The following is a 25,529-nucleotide window of genomic DNA, read 5'->3' as shown; positions in this document are numbered from 1 at the left end:
AGTCTTCATTGTTTGTGTGAGTTATTTCTAAAGCCACTTTTATAAAGCTTGAACAAATCAGTGAAAGATGAAATCTGTTCTCTTGATGTATGTTGAAGTAAGCATCAGTACAGCTCCAGGATGAGTCTATTTTCCACGGCTGATCATTGGCTAGAAATCCAGTCTTTAATTTGTGCTTGAAAATTGTAATGCTGGATGGTGAATATTCTCAAGCGGAGGAGGGAAAGACTAACTTGCATTATTTTTAGTCAGCACTGTAAACATTTACAAACAGGCCGTCTGTCTTCAAAAAATGTGGGCATGCTGGAGGTCTCCGAATTTCTGAGAGGTTGTTTGAAAAAAGGTTGGACAAATACAGCATTAATTTGACTTAATCTCTGCAATCTGGTTTTTATGCAGTTTTTCCTTCTTGAATTAAATGATGTGTTCAAACTGTTTCACAAACAAAGCCTGAGATAGCGATAACCTTAACAATTCTGAAGAGGAGGAGAAGGCAGAATTGCATCAGATTGGGTTCTGGACCTCCCAAAGACAAGAAGTGTTTGTAAAAACAGCCCAGGTTGCTTCCAAGAAGGTGACAGCTATGATAAATGAACCAAAGAGGTCTTGAAGAAGAAAACCAGCAGATGCTGGTTGACCTGCTGCAGTGCACTACTACTGCAGAAAGCACTTCAAGGTGCAGCCAGGATGGCTGAAAACAACTTTACCTCTGCTACAGGGAATGTCACACAGAAGCAGATGACTCAGTGGCTACAGAGCTCGGGTTTTTTTGTGTGTTTTTTGATGTTTAAGGGTTTCTTTGTTTTTTTGGTAGATTGGGGTGCTGTAGAGGAGAAAGTAACACTTTGCTGTGACCTCACTGATGCGCTAATGGTGCAGCAGTGATGGGCTTTGAAGGGGGATTAAGTAATGCACACCCGAGCTTTCATCATGGAAGGGAAGTTCAAATCGGAGGTTGGAATTTATAAACAGTAGTAAAAAATGATGGGTTCACAGCTCTGTGGTAATCAGGAATGCAGCAGGTTTGCACTGCATTATGGCGCCGGTAGAAATAGGAATTTGTTACGTTATAGTATTTCATCCTGAATTTATTTCAACTTTCAGGATAACCATGATTGAAACTACTCAGTGGAAGATGGATCTCACATTTCTCTAAAGTAAATCTAATATCGTGAGCAGCCATGTCCTTGATGGCCAGTTCTGAGACAGTGAGACATCTTGTCTTTGCAAATGAAATGTATCTATAAATGTAAAGAATTCAGTGAATGCAGGATTTTGTTACCTCCTTTCGGTGCCCTTAATGTTGTCACCTGTTCTGGCTTTTTATGCAGGATTTTTTTCTCTAGAAGCTGCCAGAATCTGACTGTAAAAGTTCTGGCCTAACAGCAATCTGCTGAGTTCCTTCTTATCAGCTTGGAGTATGGTGCATTCTGTATTCTTCTCAGGACTTGAAATACTGCACAAATTTTTGGAAATCCTTTGAGACAGTAATGCCTGCTTAATTGATAATAAATATGTCAACTTGAATGAACAGAATTAGAGATTTCTGAGTAACATCACTACATCACTGTTTTGAGTCTTTTTACTTAGAACACTGAGAAAATAGAAGATAGTGTTGATGAAAATTGTTAACTAAAGAGAGGTGGTGGCGGAACTGTGGATTTCTCCAGTGCCTCTCTGTAGCCATGATTTCTATGTGCTGTCTCTGTGTCAGATAAAATGTTTTAGAAGAAAAATTCTGCATAGGTAGAAAGTTTAAAAAAATAAGCGAGACTAGAAAAAATAAGTGCAGTCCTTGCAAAATACAGTGTGTTTTGAGCCATGCGAGTTTTACACATGGCATTGTCACGAGTTCATTCACTCCTCCAGAAAACAAATGATTTGTTTAGAAGCGAAGTCAGCAGCTTTATGGAGAAATAAATATAACTTTACAACTTAATTACAGTATAAACATTTATTGTGGCCAAAGTGCCTTTGTTGTTATGGCTGTATTAATCTTGGAGGACACGCGGATGTTGGTTTTGGGTCCCTCCTGGGACCTGCTGGGTCCCCCAAGCACAAGGCTGACCCATGTGGCGTGGTGATGGCCATTCGTCATGGATGTGGCCAAACCTCTACTAAAAAGTGGAAAGAAAGGGAGAAAGAAAAGAAAGCTCTGAAGGAATTCTCTTTTTCTCTGCACATTGTTATTCTCTAATTAATTTGCCACAATGGAACTTTTATCTAATAGTGTTAGTTTGCTGTACGCAAAAGAAAAGAGTTTCACACTTCACAGATGCTGTTTAATGCTTCAAGAGGTTTGGTAAGTCTTTTCTATGGCAACCTACTGCGTTAGCTCCCCAGCAGTAATATGCCACCTTTTAAGTACCGGACTCTCTGAGAACTGAGGAATCGTCGTCATACAGCATAGGTAAAAAAGGGGGTTAAAAAATGCAAGACTTCTTTTTATAGAGTGCATAGTGACAGATTCAGTTAAGTATTTATTCAGTTTTCATTTTGATTGCTTATGCAGAAGAACCCAGAGCATACCTTGCTTTGTGTGTTTTCTTAATTCACATACTTCTTTTTTGCCATTTGCACGTCTGTCTTGGAAAATGTCATTATAAAATGGCTGGAGAAAAGCCTGGATTCCCCCTTCCCCCAAGGAAATTTTCAAGCTTTTGAGGGAGCATTAATGTGATTAGCATTGTAATGGTCACATTATCACAGAAGGAAATTCTGACTCGTTCCCAGCACTGTATTCCTGTATTTCCTATATGTAGGATTCCCAAATATGCGTTCTTAAGGGAATCATGTTTTTGGAATATTGGCAATTAGTTGGGCTTTTCTTTATTTTAGACAGTGCTTTATGCATTTTTTTTATCTCACAGTATGTATAGTAAGAGTTCCTGCAGTTGCAGGCCCTTCCCTATTTTGTTTTTCATTTAAAAAAAAAAAAAAAAAAAAAAAAAACCTACTTCAAAAATTTAATTCCTTGACTGCTAGATGTTTTTTAAGCCTCTTTACTGTGCCCAGACATCATAGCAATGCACGAGTGGTGTCTATGTTGGCATGATGTGCAGGAACTTGTGGTACTGTTAGTGTAAGTGTGGAAGAACAGGAGCCTTCAAGCTCCAACCTGCAAATCCTGTGGCTGAGGAGCTCTGTCTCTCTATGAGGAACAAACCTATTGCTTTTGTCTCAGAGTTGAGCACCAGCTCACAGAGCTTTCTTACAGGATTCACCGTGTTTTTGAACTGAATTTTCTTTAGATTTAAACCATCAAAAAGGGATACCCTGAAATTTGATTAGATTCATAAAGAACAAGAAGTCCTTTAAAAATATTTGCAGGTTTACTAAATAGAAATGCTCATTTACAGAGATTAAAAAATTTCTAGCTTAAATGATGCTTGCTTAACATTGTCATCTTTTTGTTGCTGTTGTTTATTATTATTATTATTATTATTATTATTATTATTATTATTATTATTATTATTGAGAGCATGATCTGAGCTTTTTTAAGCCTTATGTAAGCATCCTGGTTCGAGATGCATTTAATCTTCTATGTGGAAACCTGTCTCTTAGTCCAGGAAGGTAAAATCACAGGATATTTCTGCTTTGTGTGGACCCAGTGCTGGGATGGACATCCCCTGGCAGAGTGAATCCAGAGCACTCAGGTTAAGAATTGGCTGGTTCCAGTCTCTGTCTTTCAGTGAGTAATGACATCTGGCAGGCAGCATGCTGTGGTGAGACTGTTCTCCATGTGGTTTTCTGGAAGGCACTGCTTTCTCAGCCACTGTTTAAAACATTTGTGAGGTGCAAACATGTGAACAATAGTGCTTACAAAAAGATTATTATTCTGGAAAGTGTTTTGGAAATACGCAAACTGCAGTCGTTTCTGATGACAGGGAGGCAGTCCGTGCCCAGTGTTTCTCCAGGAGTTCACACACTGGCCTCAACACACCATGGCAGCGTGCTGCCTTTATGCATACATAGACGTGTGCGTATTTAATTATGAACGTATTTAACATATATATTTAACAGCCATTAAATGTTAACACAATACATTCATTTAGTTACAATACTATCTTATTATTATTCATATAGTTACAATATTATCTTATAAGATATACTATCTTATTAATTTAACCTTTTTTTTTTTAACTGAAATACTGGATTATTCTGCTTGCATACTGCTGTGTCAGATCTAATTCCCTTATCCTCAGCTTTTCATCCCGTTAGTTGTCTTTTGAACCTGTACTGCTTATTTCTCCTATTGGAAAGTCTCCTCTTTTTCTCATCTTCTCCCAGTCTTGCTTTTGGGGATGCACCCTCTTCCATCAGTCCACCATTCATTCCATGAGCAGTTTGATTTCTCTTGTAAGCTCCTACTTATTTGCAGCGTTTCCAGGATTCACAAGTTTCCCAGTTCAGAACAAAAAAATTGTCTATCAACGATCTACTCTTAAAGTCATTAACCATTTTTTCCTGTATGTACAGTTGTTACAGAACCAAGCACTATGACAGCAAAAAGCTCTGAAAGTTATAAAGTATTATGTAAAAATATATCACCTTGCAGTTGTCATGAATTGGACCACAACTGTACCCACAATTTGGGAATAGTAATTCAGATCAGAGTTACATAGTCCCAAAGTGAAGGGCGTGCAGTTAAGCTGATGTTAAACTGTGATGTAATAAATGGATTCTCTCTTAACACAGTTCAGAACAGATCAGATAGAGCTACTTTCTTCCTTTCCAAACCCAGGGAAAAGCAATCCGAAAGGGGCATGTGTTTTTTTCTACAGTGCAAACACATATATAAGGCAAACTTGTATCGACTTGAGAAACCTTAGAAATCTGTATGCCCAGAGTAGCAGACAGTTCTGCATGTCCCCTGGTGCTCTGTGCAAACAGGTTGCTCAGGGAGGTGGTGCAGTCACCGTCCCTCAAGGTGTTCAGGAAATGTGGAGACGTGGCACTGAGGGCTGTGGTTAGGGGGCATGGTGGGGATGGGTTGATGGTTGCATTAAATGATCGTAGTGGTCTTTTCCAACCTTTCTGATTCTGTGATTCTACGATTCTGTGATTAAGTCCTTGTAGACTGGCATGCTCAGCAGCATCCCAGCCACAGAGGTAGAATTGGTAAGTAGCACAGTGCGACAACTTGCAAGTTGAGGTGTAAATGTATGATTTGTTAAATGTGTTGGTTCTCTGTGTTTTTAAAGCTTGTGGACCTTATCTGCCTTTGTTATGTTCTGATGGTGGAAATGTGCTAGTTTCTGACTTCTTTTGAAGTTTGCTTAAAAAATGAGCTCTGCCAGAAATAAGAGTTCTAGAAATGAATTGTGAAATGTAAACATCTTTCAAACTGAGGCTGTTTTCTGTATTATCCTTATATCCAGTTTTATTCTGCATTTGGAACAGTTCTAGTAACAGAAGAATACCTGCTGTGTGTACTCCAGCTTGGTCTAAACGTAAAGAGTGGTAGAGAAATATTCAAGCAAAAATGTCAAGGTTTTAGGTGCAAACAAACTGTTCACTTGCTCCTTCAAACTTAGCTGCCCTTAGCCAGCATGGCACAGAATTGTCAGGGCAGCTATCTGAAAGAAAGAAGGAGAATGGTACCTGTTATTGCCAAGAAAGAGATGCAGCTACTTTTAGAATATTTTTATGGAGCAATGCTGCTCCATCCTCATGTACGAGTTGCACTAGCCAGTTCTTTTAGCCTGTCTCTGTCTCATGAGTGATTCCTGAGAATTCAGAGGTCTCAGTATTATTAGAGTTTCACTTTGCTAAACAGTCATACTTAGAGATTTTTTCAAACACCTATCATAGACTTATAGAATATCCCAAGTTGGAAAGGACCCATAAGGATCACTGAGTCCAAGCTCCACAAGGGACCAGCCAAAAATTAGACCTTATGTCTGAGAGCGTTGTCCAGACACTTCTAGAACTCTGGCAGCCTCAGGCTGTAATCACTGCTTTGGGGCTGTAATCACTGCTCTGGGCAGCCTGTTCTGGTACACAACCATGGCTCAATGAAGAATTTGCATAAGCTAAAGCATATCAGTGATACTGACAGTGGGGTTGAGTTCACCGTCAGCAAGTTTGCTGATGACACCAGTCTGTGGGGTGCAGTTGACACACCAGAGGAACAGGATGCCATCCCAAGGGACCTAGACAGGCTTGAGCATTTAGCCCAAGTGAACCTCATGAGGTTCAACAAATCCAAGTGCAAGGTCTTGCACCTGGGTTGAAGCAACCCTCACTACCAGTACAAGCTGGGGGATTAAAGAGTTGAGTGGAGACCTGGTGGTACTGGTGGGTGGGAAGCTGGACATGAGTAGCAATGTGCCCTCACAGCCAACTGTAGAAAGCCAACTGTATCCTGGGCTGCATCCAAAGCAGTGTGGCCAGCAGGGTAAGGGAGTGATCCTGCCCCTCTGCTCTGCACTGGTGCTCTGCCCTGGTGCGTCCAGATGTGGAGTCCTCAGTACAGGAGACACATGGAGCAGTTGGAGCACACCCAGAGGAGGGCCACAAAAATGATCCATGGAATGGAACATCTCTCCTAAAAGGACAGGCTGGGAGAGCTGGGGCTGTTCTGCCTGGAGAAGAGAAAGCTGTGAGGTAACCTGACAGGTCTTTCAGTATCGAAAGGGGAGCTGCAGGAAAGAAGGGGACAGACTTCAGCAGGGTTTGCGGTGAAAGAACTAGGAGAAATGGTTTTAAGCTACTCTTCAAGAGAGTATATTTCATAAGGAAAAAGTCTTTTACAGTGAGGGTGATTAGGCATTAGAACAAGTTGCACTGAAATGTGGTTGAAGCCCTGCCCTTGAAGACTTTTAAGGTGAAGCTGGATCAGGCCCTGAGCAACCTGATTGAGCTGTGGATGTCCATGCTGATTGCAGGGGAGATGGACTAGATGACCTTTAAAGTTCCCTTCCAACTCAGGATTCAAGGTTTCTATGAACTTGGATGTCACTGTGATTGTTCTTCTGGGCTATGATCAGACCATCCTTCTTAGGGGAGCTCTGCGGAGAGGGAGCTGGGCATCCTGGTGGACGGCAGGTTGGCCATGAGCCAGCAGTGTGCCCTTGTGGCCAAGAGGGCCAATGGCATCCTGGGATGCATTAAAAAGAGCGTGGCCAGCAGGTCGAGGGAGGTGATCCTCCCCCTCTACTCTGCCCTGGTGAGGCCTCATCTGGAGTACTGCGTCCAGTTCTGGGCTCCCCAGTACAAAAAAGACAGGGATGTCTGGGTGGACAGGGGGAGAGCAGTGGATGTAGTCTACCTTGATTTCAGCAAGGCATTTGATACTGTCCCCCACGACATCCTTATAACAAAGCAGAGGAAGTGTGGGATAGATGAGTGGACAGTGAGGTGGGTTGAGAACTGGCTGACTGGCAGAGCACAGAGGGTCGTTGTTGGTGGTGCAGAGTCCGGTTGGAGGCCTGTAACCAGTGGTGTTCCTCAGGGGTCTGTGCTGGGTCCGGTCTTGTTCAACATCTTCATCAATGATCTTGATGAGGGGATAATGGCCACCCTCAGCAAGTTTGCCGATGATACGAAGTTGGGAGGATTGGCTGACACGCCTGAAGGCTGTGTTGCCATTCAGCAAGACCTGGATAGGCTGGAGAGCTGGGCAGAAAAAAACCGGATGAGGTTTAACAAAAGCAAGTGTAGAGTCTTGCATCTGGGGAGGAATAATTCCATGCACCAGTACAGGCTGGGGGATGACCTGCTGGAGGGGAGCTCTGCGGAAAGGGACCTGGGTGTCCTGGTGGATGACAGGTTGGCCATGAGCCAGCAGTGTGCCCTTGTAGCCAAAAAGGCCAATGGCTTACTGGGGTGCATTAAAAAGAGCGTGTCCAGCAGGTCAAAGGAGGTGATCCTCCCCCTCTACTCTGCCCTGGTGAGGCCTCATCTGGAGTACTGTGTCCAGTTCTGGGCTCCCCAGTACAAAAAAGACAAGGATCTCTTGGAAAGAGTCCAGCGGAGGGCCACGAAGATGGTGATGGGCCTGGAGCATCTCTCCTATGAGGAAAGGCTGAGTGAACTGGGTCTGTTCAGCCTTGAGAAAAGACTGAGAGGGGACCTGATCCAGGTCTATAAATATCTAAGGTGTGGGGGGCAGAATGGCGAGGCCAGACTGTTTTCAGTGGTGAGTGGAGACAAGACAAGGGGAAACGGCTGGAAACTGCGGCATAGGAAGTTCCGCACAAACATGTGCAAGAACTTCTTTACAGTGAGGTGACGGAGTACTGGAACAGGCTGCCCAGGGAGGTGGTGGAGTCTCCTTCTCTGGAGATGTTCAAGACCTGCCTGGATGCCTACCTGTGCGACCTGGTGTAGGGAACCTGCTTTGGCAGGGGGGTTGGACTCGATGATCTCTGGAGGTCCCTTCCAACCCCTACAATTCTATGATTCTGTGATTCTCCAAAGCATAGATTCTGTATGCTCCAAATAAGTGCTTGTTTTCTCTTCTTCCCTGGTTTATTTTATGTCCAGATTTCTTCTAACAGGTAAAAAAAATGGAATGTTGAAAAAACTGATATAGATTAAATCATTTCATAAGACTATTTTGCTTTTCTTTCATCTTTGCCTCAATGTTGTTTTTGGTAACTGATGCATTTGGTTGAGATTCTGCATAGTAAGTGGCTCATGCTGTATTGTGAAAGCACAGGGTTGTGGTTTTTTTGAATAAATACATACAAGCTTTCTTCAATATTGAAGTCCTGAGCTTTCTGTTAGTCACATATTTGCATCAAATGTATGTCTTGTCAAGACACTTTTTTTTTCTAAATCATTGCGTCATATGAAACTTAAACTTTGAGCTCCAGGCTTTATCCTCTGCATTCATCATGCATGCTAGGTATGCTAACACGTGCTGCAGGGTCTGAGGTTAAGTTACATTTTCTGTTATTTTGATCATTTCAAATTGGATTGAGTTGAAATCAATATACAGTAATGACTCAAGTTAACTGCAAAGTTACAGAAATTTGATATTGAGTTGCTAAATCCATTTGTAGATCTATTATGAATTAATGGAAACAAACCTAAGGCTGCCAGAGAGCCTGCTGGCACCAAATGGATTTTAATTACATCCTACACACTGGTTTGGTTATCCCTACAGCAGACAAAATGAGTGATGAGTGGCACAAATTATCTCTTCCAGGCTGATCCTCTTTTCAGATGAGAAGGAAAAATGTTTTGTAACTTCTGTTTCCCTCTATGGAAAGGAAATGTGGAAGAGGTTGTGCAGGTGGCAGAGGAGAGAAGGTAAAAGGATACAGTGGCAAAATAAAAAAGTTATGTGGAAGGGAGTATGGAAAGGAGTTCAGAAAGGAAAGGAACTGGATAACGTAGTGTATTACATATACAGAAAAAAAATTAGAATGAGAAAAAATGTATTTGCAAATTGTTTTAAATTTTAAGAAGGGATATGCATATAAGCTTATTTTAAGTCATTTCTAGTCATACTCAGCTGCAAATACTTGAAGTGATGCACCTTTTGGGTGGATGCCGAATTTGCTTAGCAGCATTACCAAAATCACATTGGTAAGAGTAATGGTAAAAAAAATGGTAATTGGTAAAAGTACTGGTAAAGAGCAGTAATCAAGGTTTTATTCATGTAACCCGTAATGTTTATTAAATGTATTATTTAGAAAGAAAAAAAAATGAACAATGATTTAACTTTATATAAGGTTTTCACTCAACTGAAGCATGTTATGTGTCATACGTAGAAAGATCAAAGCCAAAAACTGAACTCCACACATTCTTTAATAGCCTGCTAATTTAAGAGACTGATGCACAAATTCATTACACAAATTTGAAAATTAATGTTAAGAAATAACGGTACTGCTCTTAGGCATTACTCAGCACAGGAAGCCAAGGAGGCCACGGTGTTCAATAATGCCCACAGACGCCAGCAGCTGACCACCATCCCTGCTGCAGAGGAAAACGCTTGCATTCTTGTAGAGTCCTTTTCAGGTCATTCAATTCTAATTTAGCATCCGCTATCCTAGCTTTGCCATTTACATTCTCAAATTAACGCTGGGGGTTTGACATAAAACCACAAAGGGGACTGAATTCCAAGTTAAAGCTGAAACTTCGATCCTAATGCTTTTGGCTGTGCTTCAGTGCTGCGGAGCATGTGGTGCATGGGAACACCCACGGCTGGGTGCCCTTGCTGTATCTGCACACAATAGACCAAGTTAAGGATGGAATTTCAGCCTGAGCCTTAACATTAATGCAGCATAGTTTTTCTGTTGGTTAATTTCTTCTTACACAGCACTGTTAAAGACAAAAATAAGCCTAAGTCAATCACAAAGTCATTTTCAATTATGCTTACAAGAGTCTTTTGCAAATAATGACAACAGATTATTCTCACCCATTACATCGGAGAAAATGTGCATTTTGGTATCCTCAGTGCCTTGAGTTTGCCCTGTTGGAAACCGCTGAGGTGCTTGATTACAGATACTTTAATATCTGAAGTCCAATTTTAAATGCATAATTGATTCCCACTGTATGCCTATCTTTGCTTGAAACTCCGTTTGTAGACTGGAATTAAAGAGAAGAACATTGCCTTTTGCCACGTACATGCATTTTTTATTAGCAAAATGAATGCTTTGTCAGTGTTTTAGAAATGTCAGCAATGTCAAATCGTTTCTATCTGAAGGACTCATTGAATGACTCAGGAAAAAGTACCTGGAAATTTTTCAGGACTTAATTGAAGTGGGAAGGATACAGAATTGTTGAGAGAGAACTCACTCCCCTCTGCATGTTTTAAGTGAGTGCTTCAAAAGAACATCCATCTTAAAATTAAGTGATTGAATCAGCCTTTTCTTCAAAACATAATTTAAATTCAGTCTTTGATCAGATATTTGGAATATTGATTAGAACAGTAACACAGCCATTTATCCCCTTGTGAGAAGGGAAGGATGCTTCTAATCTTTTTATTAAAAGAACTCAAAACTTTCTACTACTTCCCACGTATTTTCATCTTTTGCATCCTGCACATCAGGCATCTTTACTTGCAAATATGGAAGAGACACAGTGGTGAAGAGAAAAACGTGGATGGAGGGATATTTACAGCTTTACAAGAGCATGTAAGCTGCTATTTCAAACTTGACTATATTTTGCATTTAGCCACCTGACATGTCTTGTACCTGCTTTGCAAAACCTGTGCTGCCTGCTTTCTGACAGTTCACTTTCACTAGGGACTCGGGGCTGTCTGAAGCCACACTTTAAGGAATAGTGTGATGGCTGGTAGTCCAGAAACAGCTGACACTGTGTGGTGGAAAGAAGCTGTGTAGTTAAAGCAGAGTTTCGCAATTAAATTCCTAAACACCTTCTGAAATGACTTTTTTTGTTTGGAGAATAATCATAGTAAAAAGCCAGTTATGCTCATACAGTTCATTTAGGTTATGAGGGTTTTGTACCTCTGCACTGCACTCCGTGGCCTGCAGTTGGAAGTACTTCTGCCTCAGCTGCCGTGCCAGGCGTGGGCTGGCTGCAGTGTTCCATCTTCTGTGTGGGTTCACAGAATCATAGAGCATCCCGAGTTGGAAGGGACCCACAGGAGTCATTAAGTCCAACCCCAGCTCCACACAGGACCACCCAAGTCAAACCCTGTGTCTGAGAGCGCTTCCAAACACTCCCTGAGCTCCGGCACTGGGGCCGTGCCCACAGCCCTGGGCAGCTGTTCCATGCCCACCGCCCTCTGGCGCAGCCCCTTTCCCTCACCCCAGCCGCCCTCCCCTGACGCAGCTCCATGCCGTTCCCTGTCGCTGTCACACAGAGCAGAGCTCAGCGCTGCCCTCTGCTCCCTGTGAGGAGCTGCGGCCGCCATCAGGCCTCCCCTCAGCTCCTCTGCTCTGGGCTGAGCACACCAGAAGCCTCAGCTGCTCCTTACTTATCTTTCCCTTCTGACCCTTCACATCTTTGTTGCCCTCTTTTGGAGTCTCTCTAGTAGTTTTATGTCCTGAAATGAAATAAGCTAGCTTGGAGCAGAAGCAGCAGCTATGTGTGGTGTCAAGTCGAATCCACTGCAGCCCTCACAACCTTCTGCACTGTCCTGAGACCCAAGATGATTCCCTGTATGTGTCAGCTATTTGCAACCCACATAGCTGAGCACGGGTCATGGACTTGACAGAACTGGAGTGTTTGTTAGATCCCTTAATCAGCTGGATGCTTTTGGAAGAGATCAAAGAAGTCATTTTGTTAACCAGAGATCCACTGTGAGAAGCCCTCTGTACCCACACAAGCACTAAGTGTTAACAATGGAGAAGAAATTAAAGTCGTACTGTTTCAGCACAGTGGAATTGTAGCAGAAGTAATAAATGCACGTACTGATGTGCATTGGCATTTACATGTGGTTGTTTTCATTGAAATTGCTGGATTTAATGCAGTAGTATTTATGTGTCTCTATTCTTGAAATTCTGTCATTGAAAATGTCTGATTACATTTAAAAAGAAGAAAAAAAGCAAACATAATTTTGATCCTAAAATAATTCTAAAATAAAAGTAACAGTGATGTTTGCTTTTTAATCTAACAGCAATGATAACTGCAGATTTTAAAGGCGTTTATTTTGTCAGCTTCCTCATATTTCACATAATCCATCTTTCATTGTAAAAATAAAAGTAATTTTAAAAAAGCAACCTTGAGCAGATTGCCACAAGGTAACATTTACTTTTTAGAACTAAGGGGAGTTTAACATCATTCTGCTCTTTGTTTCACCACTGCATCTACTGCAGTGAATTTATCTGCCTGTTCTGCTGTTTGATTAGTTAAGCCCACTTATTCAGTACTGGATAGGAGGCAGTTTAAAGGGCAAACATCCAGCTGCATTCAGTTGAATTAAAATTATATTGAATGTATTTGTCAAACTATAAGTTATATGGCTTACACCTGAGAAGTCATCACTTTCCTGATGTCGTTACAGTATAATTGTGAACTTCATGTTTCTGATGCCAACTATAGCAAGCTGAAGTTCTTAATTGGTATTAAACAAATTTGAATAGTATTAGTATTGTGACAGATAGTCAGGCAAAGTTTTACGTCATCATGATGTTCTGTTTGTGTATATGGCCACTGATGTTGCTGCCTTCACCCTGGACATAAACTTCTACATATTCCTTACACACATTCAGACTGAGATCTGTAACATTCCTCCACCAGTCTTTTCCTCTAAGCTTCCATGTTCACATTGTTTGCCCAGGTTTTCCTTCTCATGCAATAAAATCGTGCTAGCGTGGTTAGAGAGAAGGAAGGTCAACTTTTTTTTGTGGCAGTCTGTCTCTCCCTTCATCTTCTGAACTTTCTATACAGACAGTGAAAACAAATGATTGTAACTGCACTCCAGAACTCCTGTCCTCTCTGCTCATAAAGGCAGCGTGCATTAACCTAGTACATGTCTATAAGTTCCTGAAGGCAGAGTGCAAAGAGGATGGAGCTGGGCTCTGCTGAGTGGTAACCAGTGCCAAGACAGGAGGCGGTGGGCACAAACTGGTACACAGGAGGTTTCCTCTGAACACCGGGAGCACTTCTGTGTTGTGCAGGTGATGGAGCCCTGGCATTGGCTGCCCAGAGGCTGTGCACTCTCCTCCTTGTGGTTCTTCCAAAGCTGCCTGAATGTGCCCTGGGCACCCTTCTCTGGGGGTCCCTTCTGGAGCCAATGGACCCAGAGGTCCCTGCCAGCCTCAGCCATTCTGTGGTTCTGTAGGGAGCAGTAGCATGTGAGCAGCTTGACTCTGCTTTAGCTCTAGCTCAGATCTTGATGCTAAGCCAGAGGGGTTAGGATGTTTTTAACAAATGCTGAGATCCTCATACAGAGACAGGACTTCAAAAGTATTGCAAAAGGTTTTTAAAAAATAGTCAGTTGATAGAGCTGATGCTCTATCAACCTGTACCAACCCGATAGAGCTGATGCTCTATCAACCTGTAGGGCTGATGTTCTATCAACCTGTAAGATTTGCTTACGTCAGTTATCCTGGTATTTGAAGATGACTTTAATAGGAAATAGCCCTTGTTCCCAAGTCTGGCTTGCAGATCAGGGATGCAAACTTCTTGAATGGAGCTTGGTGAATTTGTCATCATGCGTTACCATTCCGATGCAGTACATATTTTTCTGGATACAAGGCACTGTTTGTTTGTTAATATGTTAACTTGTACCGATCTATTTTGGATAAAATTTTCAGTTACTGAAATTCAGTGCTTTGACATCAGTTATGAAGTTGAGCTTTAAACAGGATTCAGACAAATACTGCAAGACTTCATGCACTTGAGAGTCCAGATGGTCTGAAGGTATTGTAGGGTTTGCCATTTACATCGTCTGAACCGTTTTATTTTGTGTTTGTGCAGAAAAATTGTTCCTCATTCCATCATTTCAGGTAAAGGACAGCTGTGAAGCAGTTTTCCACTTTTAAATTTCCCACAGGGCAAAAATTGCTGATTTTATTTTGAAAAGATGATGATTTTTGTAAGAATCCTGCATGTTAATAACCTACAACTATGAACTATTCATTTGATATCTGCAATATGTGTTGGATCTTGTTAACAAGGTGATCATGGAATCATTTGTCTCCCAAAGTTTTAATAAGAACAAACCAAAAGTAGTCAGTACATTAGATACACTTTTTAAACATGTTTCTTGGATGTGCAGATCTGAATCACAGAATAGCAACAATGCAGTGTGTGTTGTAGACCATCACGTGGTAATACATAAAGCAGTGATATCGATACAAAATATTCACATTGAAAGCAAACAAAACTTTGGCTTAAGATAGGTAGAAGTGTTCCTCATTCACTTTGCATATTAGATTTTGACTGGATTTTGTGAATTTTTTTTGTTGTTTTAGTTCTTTTTCTTTCCTAATTGTTCCCTCCCCACATCTTTGTGAAAAGTCTGGGCTGTAGGAAAGCTACCTCACTAAAACTGACTGTAAGAGGTGATTGTGCTGTTCTGTGAAACATTAGAAATATGTGTTTCATGGTAATACAGAGGTGAAAGGAGTAGGGTTAAATGACAGATTGCAGCATTATATTTAGAACTGTAACTAAGTATGAATGTGATAACAATTTAGGATCTGGCTGTAGTTTTACCACTAGTACCCATTGCCTTGAGATCCCCAGATCACATGGTGCAGTTAGGGAGCACAGTGGGTAAAGGAAAAGGAAGCCTGATGATGCAGAGTTGAAATACCCCATTCTCTGAAGGCTCATTGTCCACAGAACCATTTCTTCACCTGTCTTCCAGTGGAATGGGCACTGGCCACAGCTTGAGGTCCACACTTGTGCTTTAGGATTGCTTCACATCTAAAGCTTCAGTTGTTTCTCCCAGGCCATCCTGAACCTTGTTATTTGCAGTCCTAACTTATAAATATCACTGTTTCACTATGTCTCCATCCTGTCTTTCTGCCTGTGAGTGCTGTTACTACTCTTCAGAAGTATTGCCAGCTTGTGTGAGTTCCATCGTGAGTTTCTCAATAGTTTGTTGGTGGTGGTTTGTTTTTTTTTTTGAGGAGGGGTTGAAAGTTTTTGCTTTGCTTTGCTAATTGGATCTTTGGGTTTGGTGACACCATCTCTGACGTTATAGTTAATGCTTTCATTGCTTTTCCCTTTCTTCTAATTTCTCAACAAGATATGCCCATTCTGCATATGCACATGCATATTCCAATCTCATGCACCATAACGCCTTTGTCCCTCCATCTTAGGAGCTGTTCCACAGCTTAATACTCAACCTCAGGACTGAGTCCTGAACAGATGTGGTACACATTTAAACCTTTGGTGAACTGGTCATTAACCTGGCAAAATACCATTCACAGTCTGGTTGGTTTTGTTTTTTGCTGAGTTAGTGAGCTGAATTTGGCCCCAGCAGTAGCAGGGCTGGCCAACATGGAGGTGCAGGACCATATGGCCAGGAGCAGGGGAATGGGAAGCAAGGGCAGCCTTTGGTGACAGCAAGCCATTAATTTGGCTCAGCTGTGTTGTTAAAGCATGCTCTCAGCGAGGCCAGAAATACTGTGAATGTCATATAAGAATGTCGTACATTAGAACTGTGCTGCAAAAGCTTTAATCTCTTCTTGTGGATACCCACACAATACTGAGGTTAATCAAGATGAGGTATAGGGTTCTTTCTAATTACAGAGTTGATCTACAAATGCAGCTGTCTTTCTGCATGGATTTTTTTCTGTTTCAGAAGGAAGATGTTGCAAATGCAGAAATGGCTGAAAGACTGTCACTTCGGAAGAATCGCTTTATGCATTTTGCATCACTGGAGTATGAAGGAGAATATTACATGACACCACGAGATTTCTTGTTTTCAGTAATGTTTGATCAAGTGCAACGTAAGTTGTTTTCTCATCGCTGTATTTGTGAGGGAAAAGGAACTTGGAAGTCCCCTTAAAAATGTAATGTACAAATCACTGGGACAGGATCCCTTATCTGACATCAGTCATCAGAAGCCAATTTATAAATGTTGGGCATGTGGATTCTCACAGGCACCACCTTGTGTGCTAGTGACATGCTGATCATCTCAAAATCTGGTGACCGAAGGATGGCATTACGTCTCTGCATAATTTGCATGTCTGATCAGTGTGCAGTTCCTCAATTACTTACTTGGTAAGACTGTAGTGTGACTGTGCTCATTCTATTCCTGTCCCTGTTATCTGTCTGCCCGCTTTACCAGAAAGTACTCTGTGACCTTTTTTTCTCCCAGTGATGGGAGAGATGTGAATATGTGTAATGAAGCATGGAGCTCAGCTCTAGGTTTCTGATTTCAAATCTCTTCTGGTTTATAGAAGACTTGGATAAGAACAAATCAAAATCGTTTGCAAATTAAAAAAAAAAAAAAAGTTTTAAAAGTGTGTTTTCTGAGGAGGAGCTTGGAGCACCACACAAATATAAAGTGCATACGTTATTGTCCTCGTGGTTTCCTGATCTCATTAATCTGCCCTGTTCCTTAAGCTTTTTTATGCTGACATTTCCATATTAGCATGTATTTTTAAACAATATATGTTTTCACAAAAAGAAATTGGTTTTTATTGCTTCCACAAGAAAATTTTACTTAAGTGAGGTTCAGAAATGTGAAGTTCCCTAAGTATCAGGGTCACTCAGAAGATCAGTGTCCATTAGTGCACCTGCAGAGGGAAAGAGGGGAAAAACCAAGCTCTAATTGTTGTTTGCTAGCTGTTGTCTGCACATCCTAACTGACCCGTGGAGCATGTTGTGTAGCAAAAGCTATTCACAGCCTGTGGTGCTCACTGCCCATCTAGCAGGGAAATCAGCATCACTTGAGGATATCGAGAAGGAAATACAGAAGGGAATTCAGAGCTCTGTGGAAAGACACAGAGAAAGAAGGAGGTTTGGACAGGCTGTTATTCGAGCCCATGGGAAACCTGGAGCAGAACAGAGTTTACAGAGCTGCAAGTGGTCCAAGAATAGAACACAAGAACCTGTAATAAAAAAGAGTTATCTTGTGTCTGCAAAAATCTATAGTTGATAAGGATACCTGGCTTCCCTGCTGACATTCAATTTCTAATATTATACAAGGCTGAATATAAATCCTTAGAAGGACTATATGACCTTGAGAGACATGACGATTCTCAAAATAGCCTATTTTTATAATATATGACAAATGGAAGGAGTGTTTTTTCCCTTCAAATTTTGTATCAGTAAGTTAAAAACCTAGAACGGATTTACTTTGGAGTTTCCCAGCCTGAAATAGTGAAAGACAGTGGGTACTGAATTTTTCAGTGTTGAAGATGTGGCTTTCATACAGTAGTCTGTGAAAGCAAGGTTAAAGAAAGAAGTGTTTTTCAGTCTTAGCACTTCATACATATTAATTGGTTATTCCAGCTAAAATGATATACGTGTAGATTTTTAATGAAATGCTATGTGGATAAGATTGATTTGCAATGCAGCTGAGTTAATTTCTGTTACTTTGCTAATGTAAAAGTGGGAAACAGCTTCAAATAGAACAGAAAAATGACAAGAAAAATACGTGAACAAAAGAATCTTTGCACCAACACATACAGCATTTCAGTTAAGGTTTACAACAATGGCATTGCAGATTATTGATAGAAAAATGTTAATATGTGAATCTAATGCTCCATACAGTATTTTGAATATTTTAAAGTCACTGCCTTGTTCATTTTCTTGCAGAGAATTTCCTGGGAGAAAAATAAACAGACATAGCTCAAGCCTCTCTCCAGGTATATTAAAGGTAGATCAGGTTCACAGAGTCATGGAATCATTAAAGTTGGAAAATACCTCTAAATCCATCTAGTCCAATAATCAACCCATCACCACCATGCCCACTAAATGGTGAACTTCGTACCAGAGCAGCAATTACTTCTGGAAACTTTTGGCTTATATTATAAAATTAATTCCTTTTTTAATCTTGAACAATGGTTTTAGAAAGGAAAATGGGCATGCCAACACTAATCCTAGAAATTTCTTCACTTACCAACAGTGAGATGCAAATTGAAAATGTGACCCTGCACACAAATGCTGAACTTAAAGCTCTAATGATTTTATGGTTTTCCACTTGCTTTCTATTAATCACTAATTTAAAAAATCTTATAAGTTTTGATGCCCTCAAGCATTCATCCTCATAAATATTTTCTTACAAATTACTTGAGTTTGCCAATTGGTTGTGATACGTAATACACAAGGCCTAGCTCCATCCAAGGTCTGTTCTCAAGTTTTGTTTCTGCTGTCTTTCTTGCAGACTGTAGCCCAGAACATCTGATCAGTCCCATTAAAAAAAAAGTGTTATCTCAAATACAGTCTTCACAACAGATTTGGAAAGTTGTTTAATTCTGGCTATGTTGAACTGGTGCAGCAAGCAGCTTCCAGAATGGTGGGTTCCTTACTCAAAGCAGTCTGCTGGCTGCTCTGTCACTTCCCAAGGTCCAACCGAGACTGCTGGCTACAGGAGGGAAGATAGCATCTCAGCAGGACTTCTGTACATCACGAGCAATGTCTTAAATGTGATCCAGAAGCACCCAGTGCTGATTCTGAAACACTGATGTCAGTGCTCTTGCTGAAATGTAGTAAACAATGAGCATGGATTTGTTTGGGGAATGTAAGAATAATAGTGCACGTTCAATCCTGGTTAGAGGTCAGCATCCATAAAGTATCCACTACAGGTTGCAGACTAAAAATAAATTGCTGAGATGCTTGAGAGCTATTTTTACTTTTTTCTTGAGATGCTTATGAAGATGATATCAAAGGTGCTGTGATGTTGCATAGGAAAGAAACAGCTGTGTTCTCTGAAGTCTATTATGTGCTTACTGTCTTCTCCTACATTTTGTGGAAAAACAAGCTTCTGACTTCTATTACTCTTCTCTTTGCATACTCTAGCCGGTTTTCCCTCTTCACAGAACACTTTCTCAGTTTCTTACAGAGCTGTGGTCTTTTTTCTTTTGGAAATATTTATTTTTCTTGCTTTTTCCCCCCTAACATTTTTATTCTTTCTGTTGTCTGTCCTTTTGCAAACTAAAGGAGTCCGTTCTCACTTTAATTTCTCCCTTGTTTCTTTTGCTGCTGTTGTTTTTTAACTAAGCCCCTAAAGAAGTGGATGGGGAATGTATGTATGTGTCTGTTTCTTGTAAGTGTACACAGCATTGACCTGTGGGCAATGCTGGAAGGTTGGTGGTTGCAGCCTTCTGCTGTATATTCAGACAGGATAATGGGGAGGAACATGAGGCTTTTGATTTGTTCTGTGAGTCAACCATAACACAAGGCTGGACAGCTGCTGCCAGCCTTAGAAGAGCTGGGGATCTTGGAGCATGGGGAGGTTCTTTGATGGAGGTACACCATCAAAACGTGTCCCGGACATGGCTACAAGGGAAGCCATTTTCTTCTCATCAGAGATTATGCAAAACCCATGTAGTAACTTTAACATTATGCAAATATGCCAGTTTTTCTTTGATATTGAAGGAAAGATGTCTGCTTTGTGCATTTCAAACCACTGGTCTAAATGCTCTTTTGTTATGATTTCTCTTATTTGCATCTGAGCTGTAATTGCATTTTGTCCTCTCAGCTGTGATTGTCTTAAAACTAGAAATTAAGTTCATTGGTACAGACAGCCCAGAGAGCTGTGGGAGCCCCATCCCTGGAAATGTTCAAGATCGAGTTGGATGGGGTTCTGGACAGCCTGACCCGGTGGGTGGAGCCTTGCCCAAGGCAGGGGGTTGGATCTGGGTGGACATTAAGGTCCCTTCAACTCAAACCATTCTGTGATTCTAAGATGTAAGAGTTTGGAAAAACCATAATCCTGTTTTTATTTGCTCTGTGTAAGTTACACTGGATGCTGGAGGATTCCAGGCTGAAACTGTTTGCAGTTACAGTTAATCCTATGAACTTTCATTTAATTTACTGAAGATAGAAAACCCACTTTCAAATCAGGTTCTGCCATCATTTCCAAATGGGAAGAACTGAAAAATGAAAGAGAAACTTTCAGCACAGTGATGAGCTTCTCTTCTTACCTCAGTTGCCGGTCCTTTATTTTGCCAGCAATTGCATTTATCCTATAACATTTAGTCTGCTGCTTTTGTTGGTTCCTAAAGAGAACATCAGCTTTAGGCCAAGGTTTTGGAAATAGAACTTGAGTTTGGATATAGACAAAAATGCCACAGAAATGGAACAGTGATATTTTTCATAAGGGACTTTTTTTTTTTAATTTACAATATTAGTACTCAAATTTTAGTTGATTTCCAGCTTTTCTGAACAGAATTGATTTCTATCCGTGTCTAGCCAAGGATATGACAGTAGGAAACAGACAAGCAGAATGTGAGTGGTCTGAGAATGGACCAAGCAGGAAGCTCAGTTCCTTACACAATGGGTTGATTTCACCAATAAATTAATGTTGTTACCGGACTTTCTTCTTACTTCCCACAGGTAAGGCAGAAGTGGGGAGGACCATACTGAAGAAGGCATTAAGACTCGGGCCAGGATTTAAGTATTTAATTTACTTAAGTCCTCCAAAATCTGTATGATACAGTGCTGTCTAGGTGAAACAGAACCACTTATTTTGTATGAGCTGTGCTTAAAATGATTTTATATGTCTGGTAATGTGTGCGTGAATAGAAGACGTGGCCAGTGAACTCTACTCTTTCTCTGATTAATGTTTAGCTTAATGATTGTTCCCAGAGAGAATGTGAGCTGTCAACTATCCATCTCAGCTATCTGGCATTGCAGCCTCCCATGGATGGCAAGCAGACATAGATCAGCAGTGTTGCCTGAGAAGCGTGGAAGGAACCACTCCAGCTCTGCCTGGCTGCTTTGCTTTCACCTCGTGCTGCCTCCCTCCCCACTGCCAGCACAAAGCATTGCACAGCCACGTGCTGAATCCAGCTAAGGAACTCATTTTGGGTAAAAGGAGTCATTTCTTCCTGCTGGCTTTCTGAAGTAAAGCGTTTCTCCAGTCTGCTGTGTTTGCAGTTCTCCACTTGCCCCTGGGGATGCTGGAAATGGAAAGGCACAGAGGCAGGTCCATTGCTTTCCCAGATTGAAGCCCCTGAGACAAGATCTCCGTGAGTTCCTGAGCAAGCAGCAGCTTCTCAATTCTGTCCCTGCACCTCAGGGTATCTTGCGCTGAAGCACGTAACTCAGGCATAGCTAAACTTCAGAACACCTTTAAAAAGTGAGAACACTGAGCAATATAACTATGCACCAAGAAATATAGAAATAGTGCTGAGTTTGATCACAGCATTGTGTTGTTTTATTTCTATTCAGACAAAAACTCTCACAAGGGAGAAAAAATAAAAATAAAAGCCTGCACAAAAAACAGAATGAGAAGTAGTCTTGCTTTGAGTTGGGAATAGTGGTCCTTCCCCTACAGCCCTGGGGTTTTTTGCTCCCTGGTGATTTTCACTGGAGAATTGCTGCATAATCTCCTCTTGGTTCTTAAGCATGATTCAATGTAAAAGAAAGTAGACATTGTGGTCTGTAAACCAGATAAATAATTGGATTGTCTGTGCTGCACCAGGAGTGCTGGGGGTGGAAAATACCAAAATGTTTTTGCTGTGTCCAGATTGTCAAGTGAATTCCTGAATGATGAATTCCTGTGCACAGTTGGGTGGTATTTATTACTGAAGAAAAAATCTTAGGTGTGTTCTTTGACAGAGTTGCACAACGTGCAATAAATCATGATTTATTAGAGAACAACTTTGCAGGTGAGGAAACAGATGAACTGTAGTGCAAAGATACCAACTGTCATAAAATCTAACCCAGCTGATCTTGAACCCTGCTTAAGAGGCCTTGGTTCACAAGTTCTGCTCATTTGCTTTCTGTTGCGTAGATTTCTCTGTTACTCATTTTCTTTTATACAGGCCAAAAATTGTGAAATCTTGTCCTATTGATAAAATCAGACCTGCAAATTTATTTACTGTCAGGGTGATAATGAAGAAAAATATTTGCGATCTTACCATTTAAGGAGAATGGGCTGATAACAAATGCAGAGTTTTGTGACAGGCTTATTTTGTTTTGCATATTGACATAGCGAAGATCTTTACGAAGAATGGCTTCACACCAAACTGCTTTTGTAAATATTTGCTTAATTTTTTACCGTTAGTGGTTTTACAGCAGGAAGCAGACACCTTTTTATCAACAAAGGCATCAGTGAATGAAATCTGACATTCTGACACAATGCCTGTGCTGGTTTAAGACACCTATGGCAGTGTTTTGTGTGGTTAACCTGTCGCATCCTGAATGTGTATTTGCCTTCAGTATTTTGCATTCGGGATTTGGGGGTTCCCAGTTACAGGCCATGTAATCTCATGTGAAACCACTGTTACTAAAGGATGTGCATCAAAACATTGCAAAACCAGCAAGCTCTTCTGGATAATCTATTGGAGGCTAATCTGAATTGCAATATTTGATGCACTGATAATATAGTGAAAAAGGGGTTGAGGTCAATTTATGATGTAAAACCTTCTCAGTGTCTAGTAATATCTATTAAGAATAATATGAATTTGCATTAGAAAGTTATTTTTTTAAGATGTCAAGTGTAAGGAGGATAAGTCTCAGCTGACTTGCACTGAATTTTTATTGAAATACAGGAGTATTTTTAAAAGACCCTTCCAGTTTCGTGTAACATTGTGTTTTATACAATTATGTGTCCTTAGCCTCACATTCCAGATTTTCCAGCCAATATTTTGTTAGAGCTTCTTCATGGAGATATAATTTCTGGTATGCTGTTACTGTAGAACAAATAAGAAGATCTTTATTAAGTTTTTGAACTTAATAAAGTTAAGTATTAATAAACTTAATAGAACTACAGATGCAAGAATGTTTCAGAAAATGAAGATTTTTCAATACTTTATGTCTGGACTGTGTGTACATTAATTTTTTTGGATAAGATTATACTATTAGCTTGGAGAACCGAAGACTGTAGGGAGATTTCATTGCTGCCTTCCAGTACATGAAGAGAGCTTACAAGCAGGAGGTAGACTTCCGTTTTACACAGTCTGATAGTGATAGGACATGAGGGAATGGCTTTAAACTGAAATATGAGAGTTTTAGGTTGGATGTTAGGAAGACATTCTTTACTCAGAGGGTGGTGAGGCACTGGCACGGCTGCCCAGAGAGCGATGCATGCCCCATCCCTGGAGACACTCAAGGTCAGATTGGATGGGGCTCTGGGCAGCCTGAACTGGTGGATGGCAGCTCTGCACATGGCAGGAGTGGTTGGATCTGAGTGGGCTTCAAGGTCCCTTCAACCCATACATTCTATGATTCCAGAAATACCTTTCTCTTTCAAGTAGAAAACAAAAATTCAGGTTAGCTCATCTCATAATAATTGACATCTGATTGATAAAGATCTTGATCCTGGAAGTCTTTCTTTGTATATTCTGTCCAGATTTAATATATCCCAACTTGTTCACTTCCTGAACCACTCTTTATCTGCAGCCCTTTTCAGAAGTTGAACAGATTTTCCTGTGCTTGGTAACACCTGAATGCCTGAGGTGGTAGTAACATGATTAAATCCTAACACAGTACGTGGCAATGTCTGTTATTAGGATTTAAGTTTGCTAGGAGAAGTTGTTTGACTTGGTTAAGTTTTCCTTGAAAGCACAATGGGCACAGGGTAGTTTTGTGTTTGAGAGTTGGATGTGATGCGTGCTTCCATGCTCCCACAGCATCAGCGTGGTCAGGAATGTGAGTGAACCTGAGGAAAGGGTGTGATGCAAGACTGAAATTGCTGGAAAACAGTTGTGTCTCTGTTGTGCTTAGTGAAACTTACTTGTTTGCTCTTTTTTCAGGAAATAAGAATTTTAGGTGAGAAGAGGTGCTGGCATGGGAGCAGAGGTAACAATCAGCAGCAAGGGAGCTTCAGTCACAGCAGAGAGCAAGAGGAAGGATTGAACAGCAGTGGTCAGAGGAAAGGAAGCCATGCAGCAAAATCACTTACAGAGAAGTAGGTTTTGCCATGTCATTGTGCAATAGGCAGGTGCCTTTGAACTGCATCACAAGACACAAGACAAGGGAGGTACCTAGGGTACACTGCTTGGAAGGTCAAACAGGAAAATATATTTTGGGTCCTCAAAGCTTTACTAAGATTTGCATTTTAGCATTTATGTCTGCATGATACAACAGCAGGCTTATAAGAAGCTCCTGGCTTTGTTTTGTCTTTTCTTGTTTCTCCTTTTGTGACAGTGCTGACTAGTTGGAGGATGATGCAGAATCAGAGTTCCTATTTGTATTGACTGCAATGCTTACTGATTAGGAAAAGACTTGGCAAGGCACTACGATCTGGAAGTACTTTGCTAGCTATTTAGCTTTCTGAAGAACAACTGTTAATGGCAAGGTATATTGCAACTTCTCGATGAATGAAAGCAGTTATTAAAACTCAGCACAAAAACAGTGTCAATACTAAAACTGCTCAGACTTCAGTAGAGCTGTAAGCAAGAGGCAAGTGGTCCCCACACATCTTGAAGGATTTAGTTATTTTAAGTGTGAAAGTTATTAGTTGTTTAATGGCACCTGAATGGAAAACAGATTCCCTGAAATGAATGAAAATATATCATGTACATACAGAATCCTTGTAGTACAAGTAATGGAAAGATCTGGTTATTAATAACAGGAGCCTGCTTGTTGTATAAACATCGGCTGCCTTCGGATTTCAGAAGTCTTGCAATGCTTTCTGCTTCAGTTAACTATTCCAGGTTTGTGACATGCTACTGTATTATTTAAGATACTTAAAAGAGAAATTGCATTCCTTTCTTTTAATACGTGTGAGCAAGTTTCAAGAACTCATGCAATCCTTCATGGTCTCTGAATACTTTTAATACTATTAACAAAGACTTTTTATTTTTATAAAACACCGCACACTGTATGAGTGACATTTATAACATAATACTGACGTAACCACAGAAAATATCTCAGGGATTTTTCTGTAATGCTGTTTGGTAGGTTACTTCAGTGTTATTTCTTTAATAAATTCAGTGGGACTTAATCAGTTCAGAAACATCCTGCTTAGCTGACAATTAAGTCTTAACAGATGTAGTGTGAAAATCAGATTCCGTGAATTTTCATCACTC

General features: G+C 40.7%; 1 protein-coding gene across 1 annotated transcript in view; it reads left to right on the top strand.

Moving 5' to 3' along the window:
- MICU2 (mitochondrial calcium uptake 2) overlaps positions 1-25,529 on the top strand; it is a gene marked incomplete at both ends in the record, with an annotated part of 131,759 nt that overhangs the window by 57,732 nt on the left and 48,498 nt on the right. Inside the window, one exon of the mRNA XM_079542769.1 lies at positions 16,181-16,328. Within this exon, the coding sequence (XP_079398895.1) occupies positions 16,181-16,328 (148 nt within the window). The remainder of the gene's footprint in view (positions 1-16,180; positions 16,329-25,529) is intronic.

This window comes from Tetrao urogallus (genome assembly GCF_951394365.1).
Source record: "Tetrao urogallus genome assembly, chromosome: 1".
NCBI classification, from domain to species: Eukaryota; Metazoa; Chordata; class Aves; order Galliformes; family Phasianidae; genus Tetrao; species Tetrao urogallus.
The sequence above is the reverse complement of the archived record's forward strand: the minus strand, read 5'-3'. Positions and strand labels throughout refer to the sequence as shown.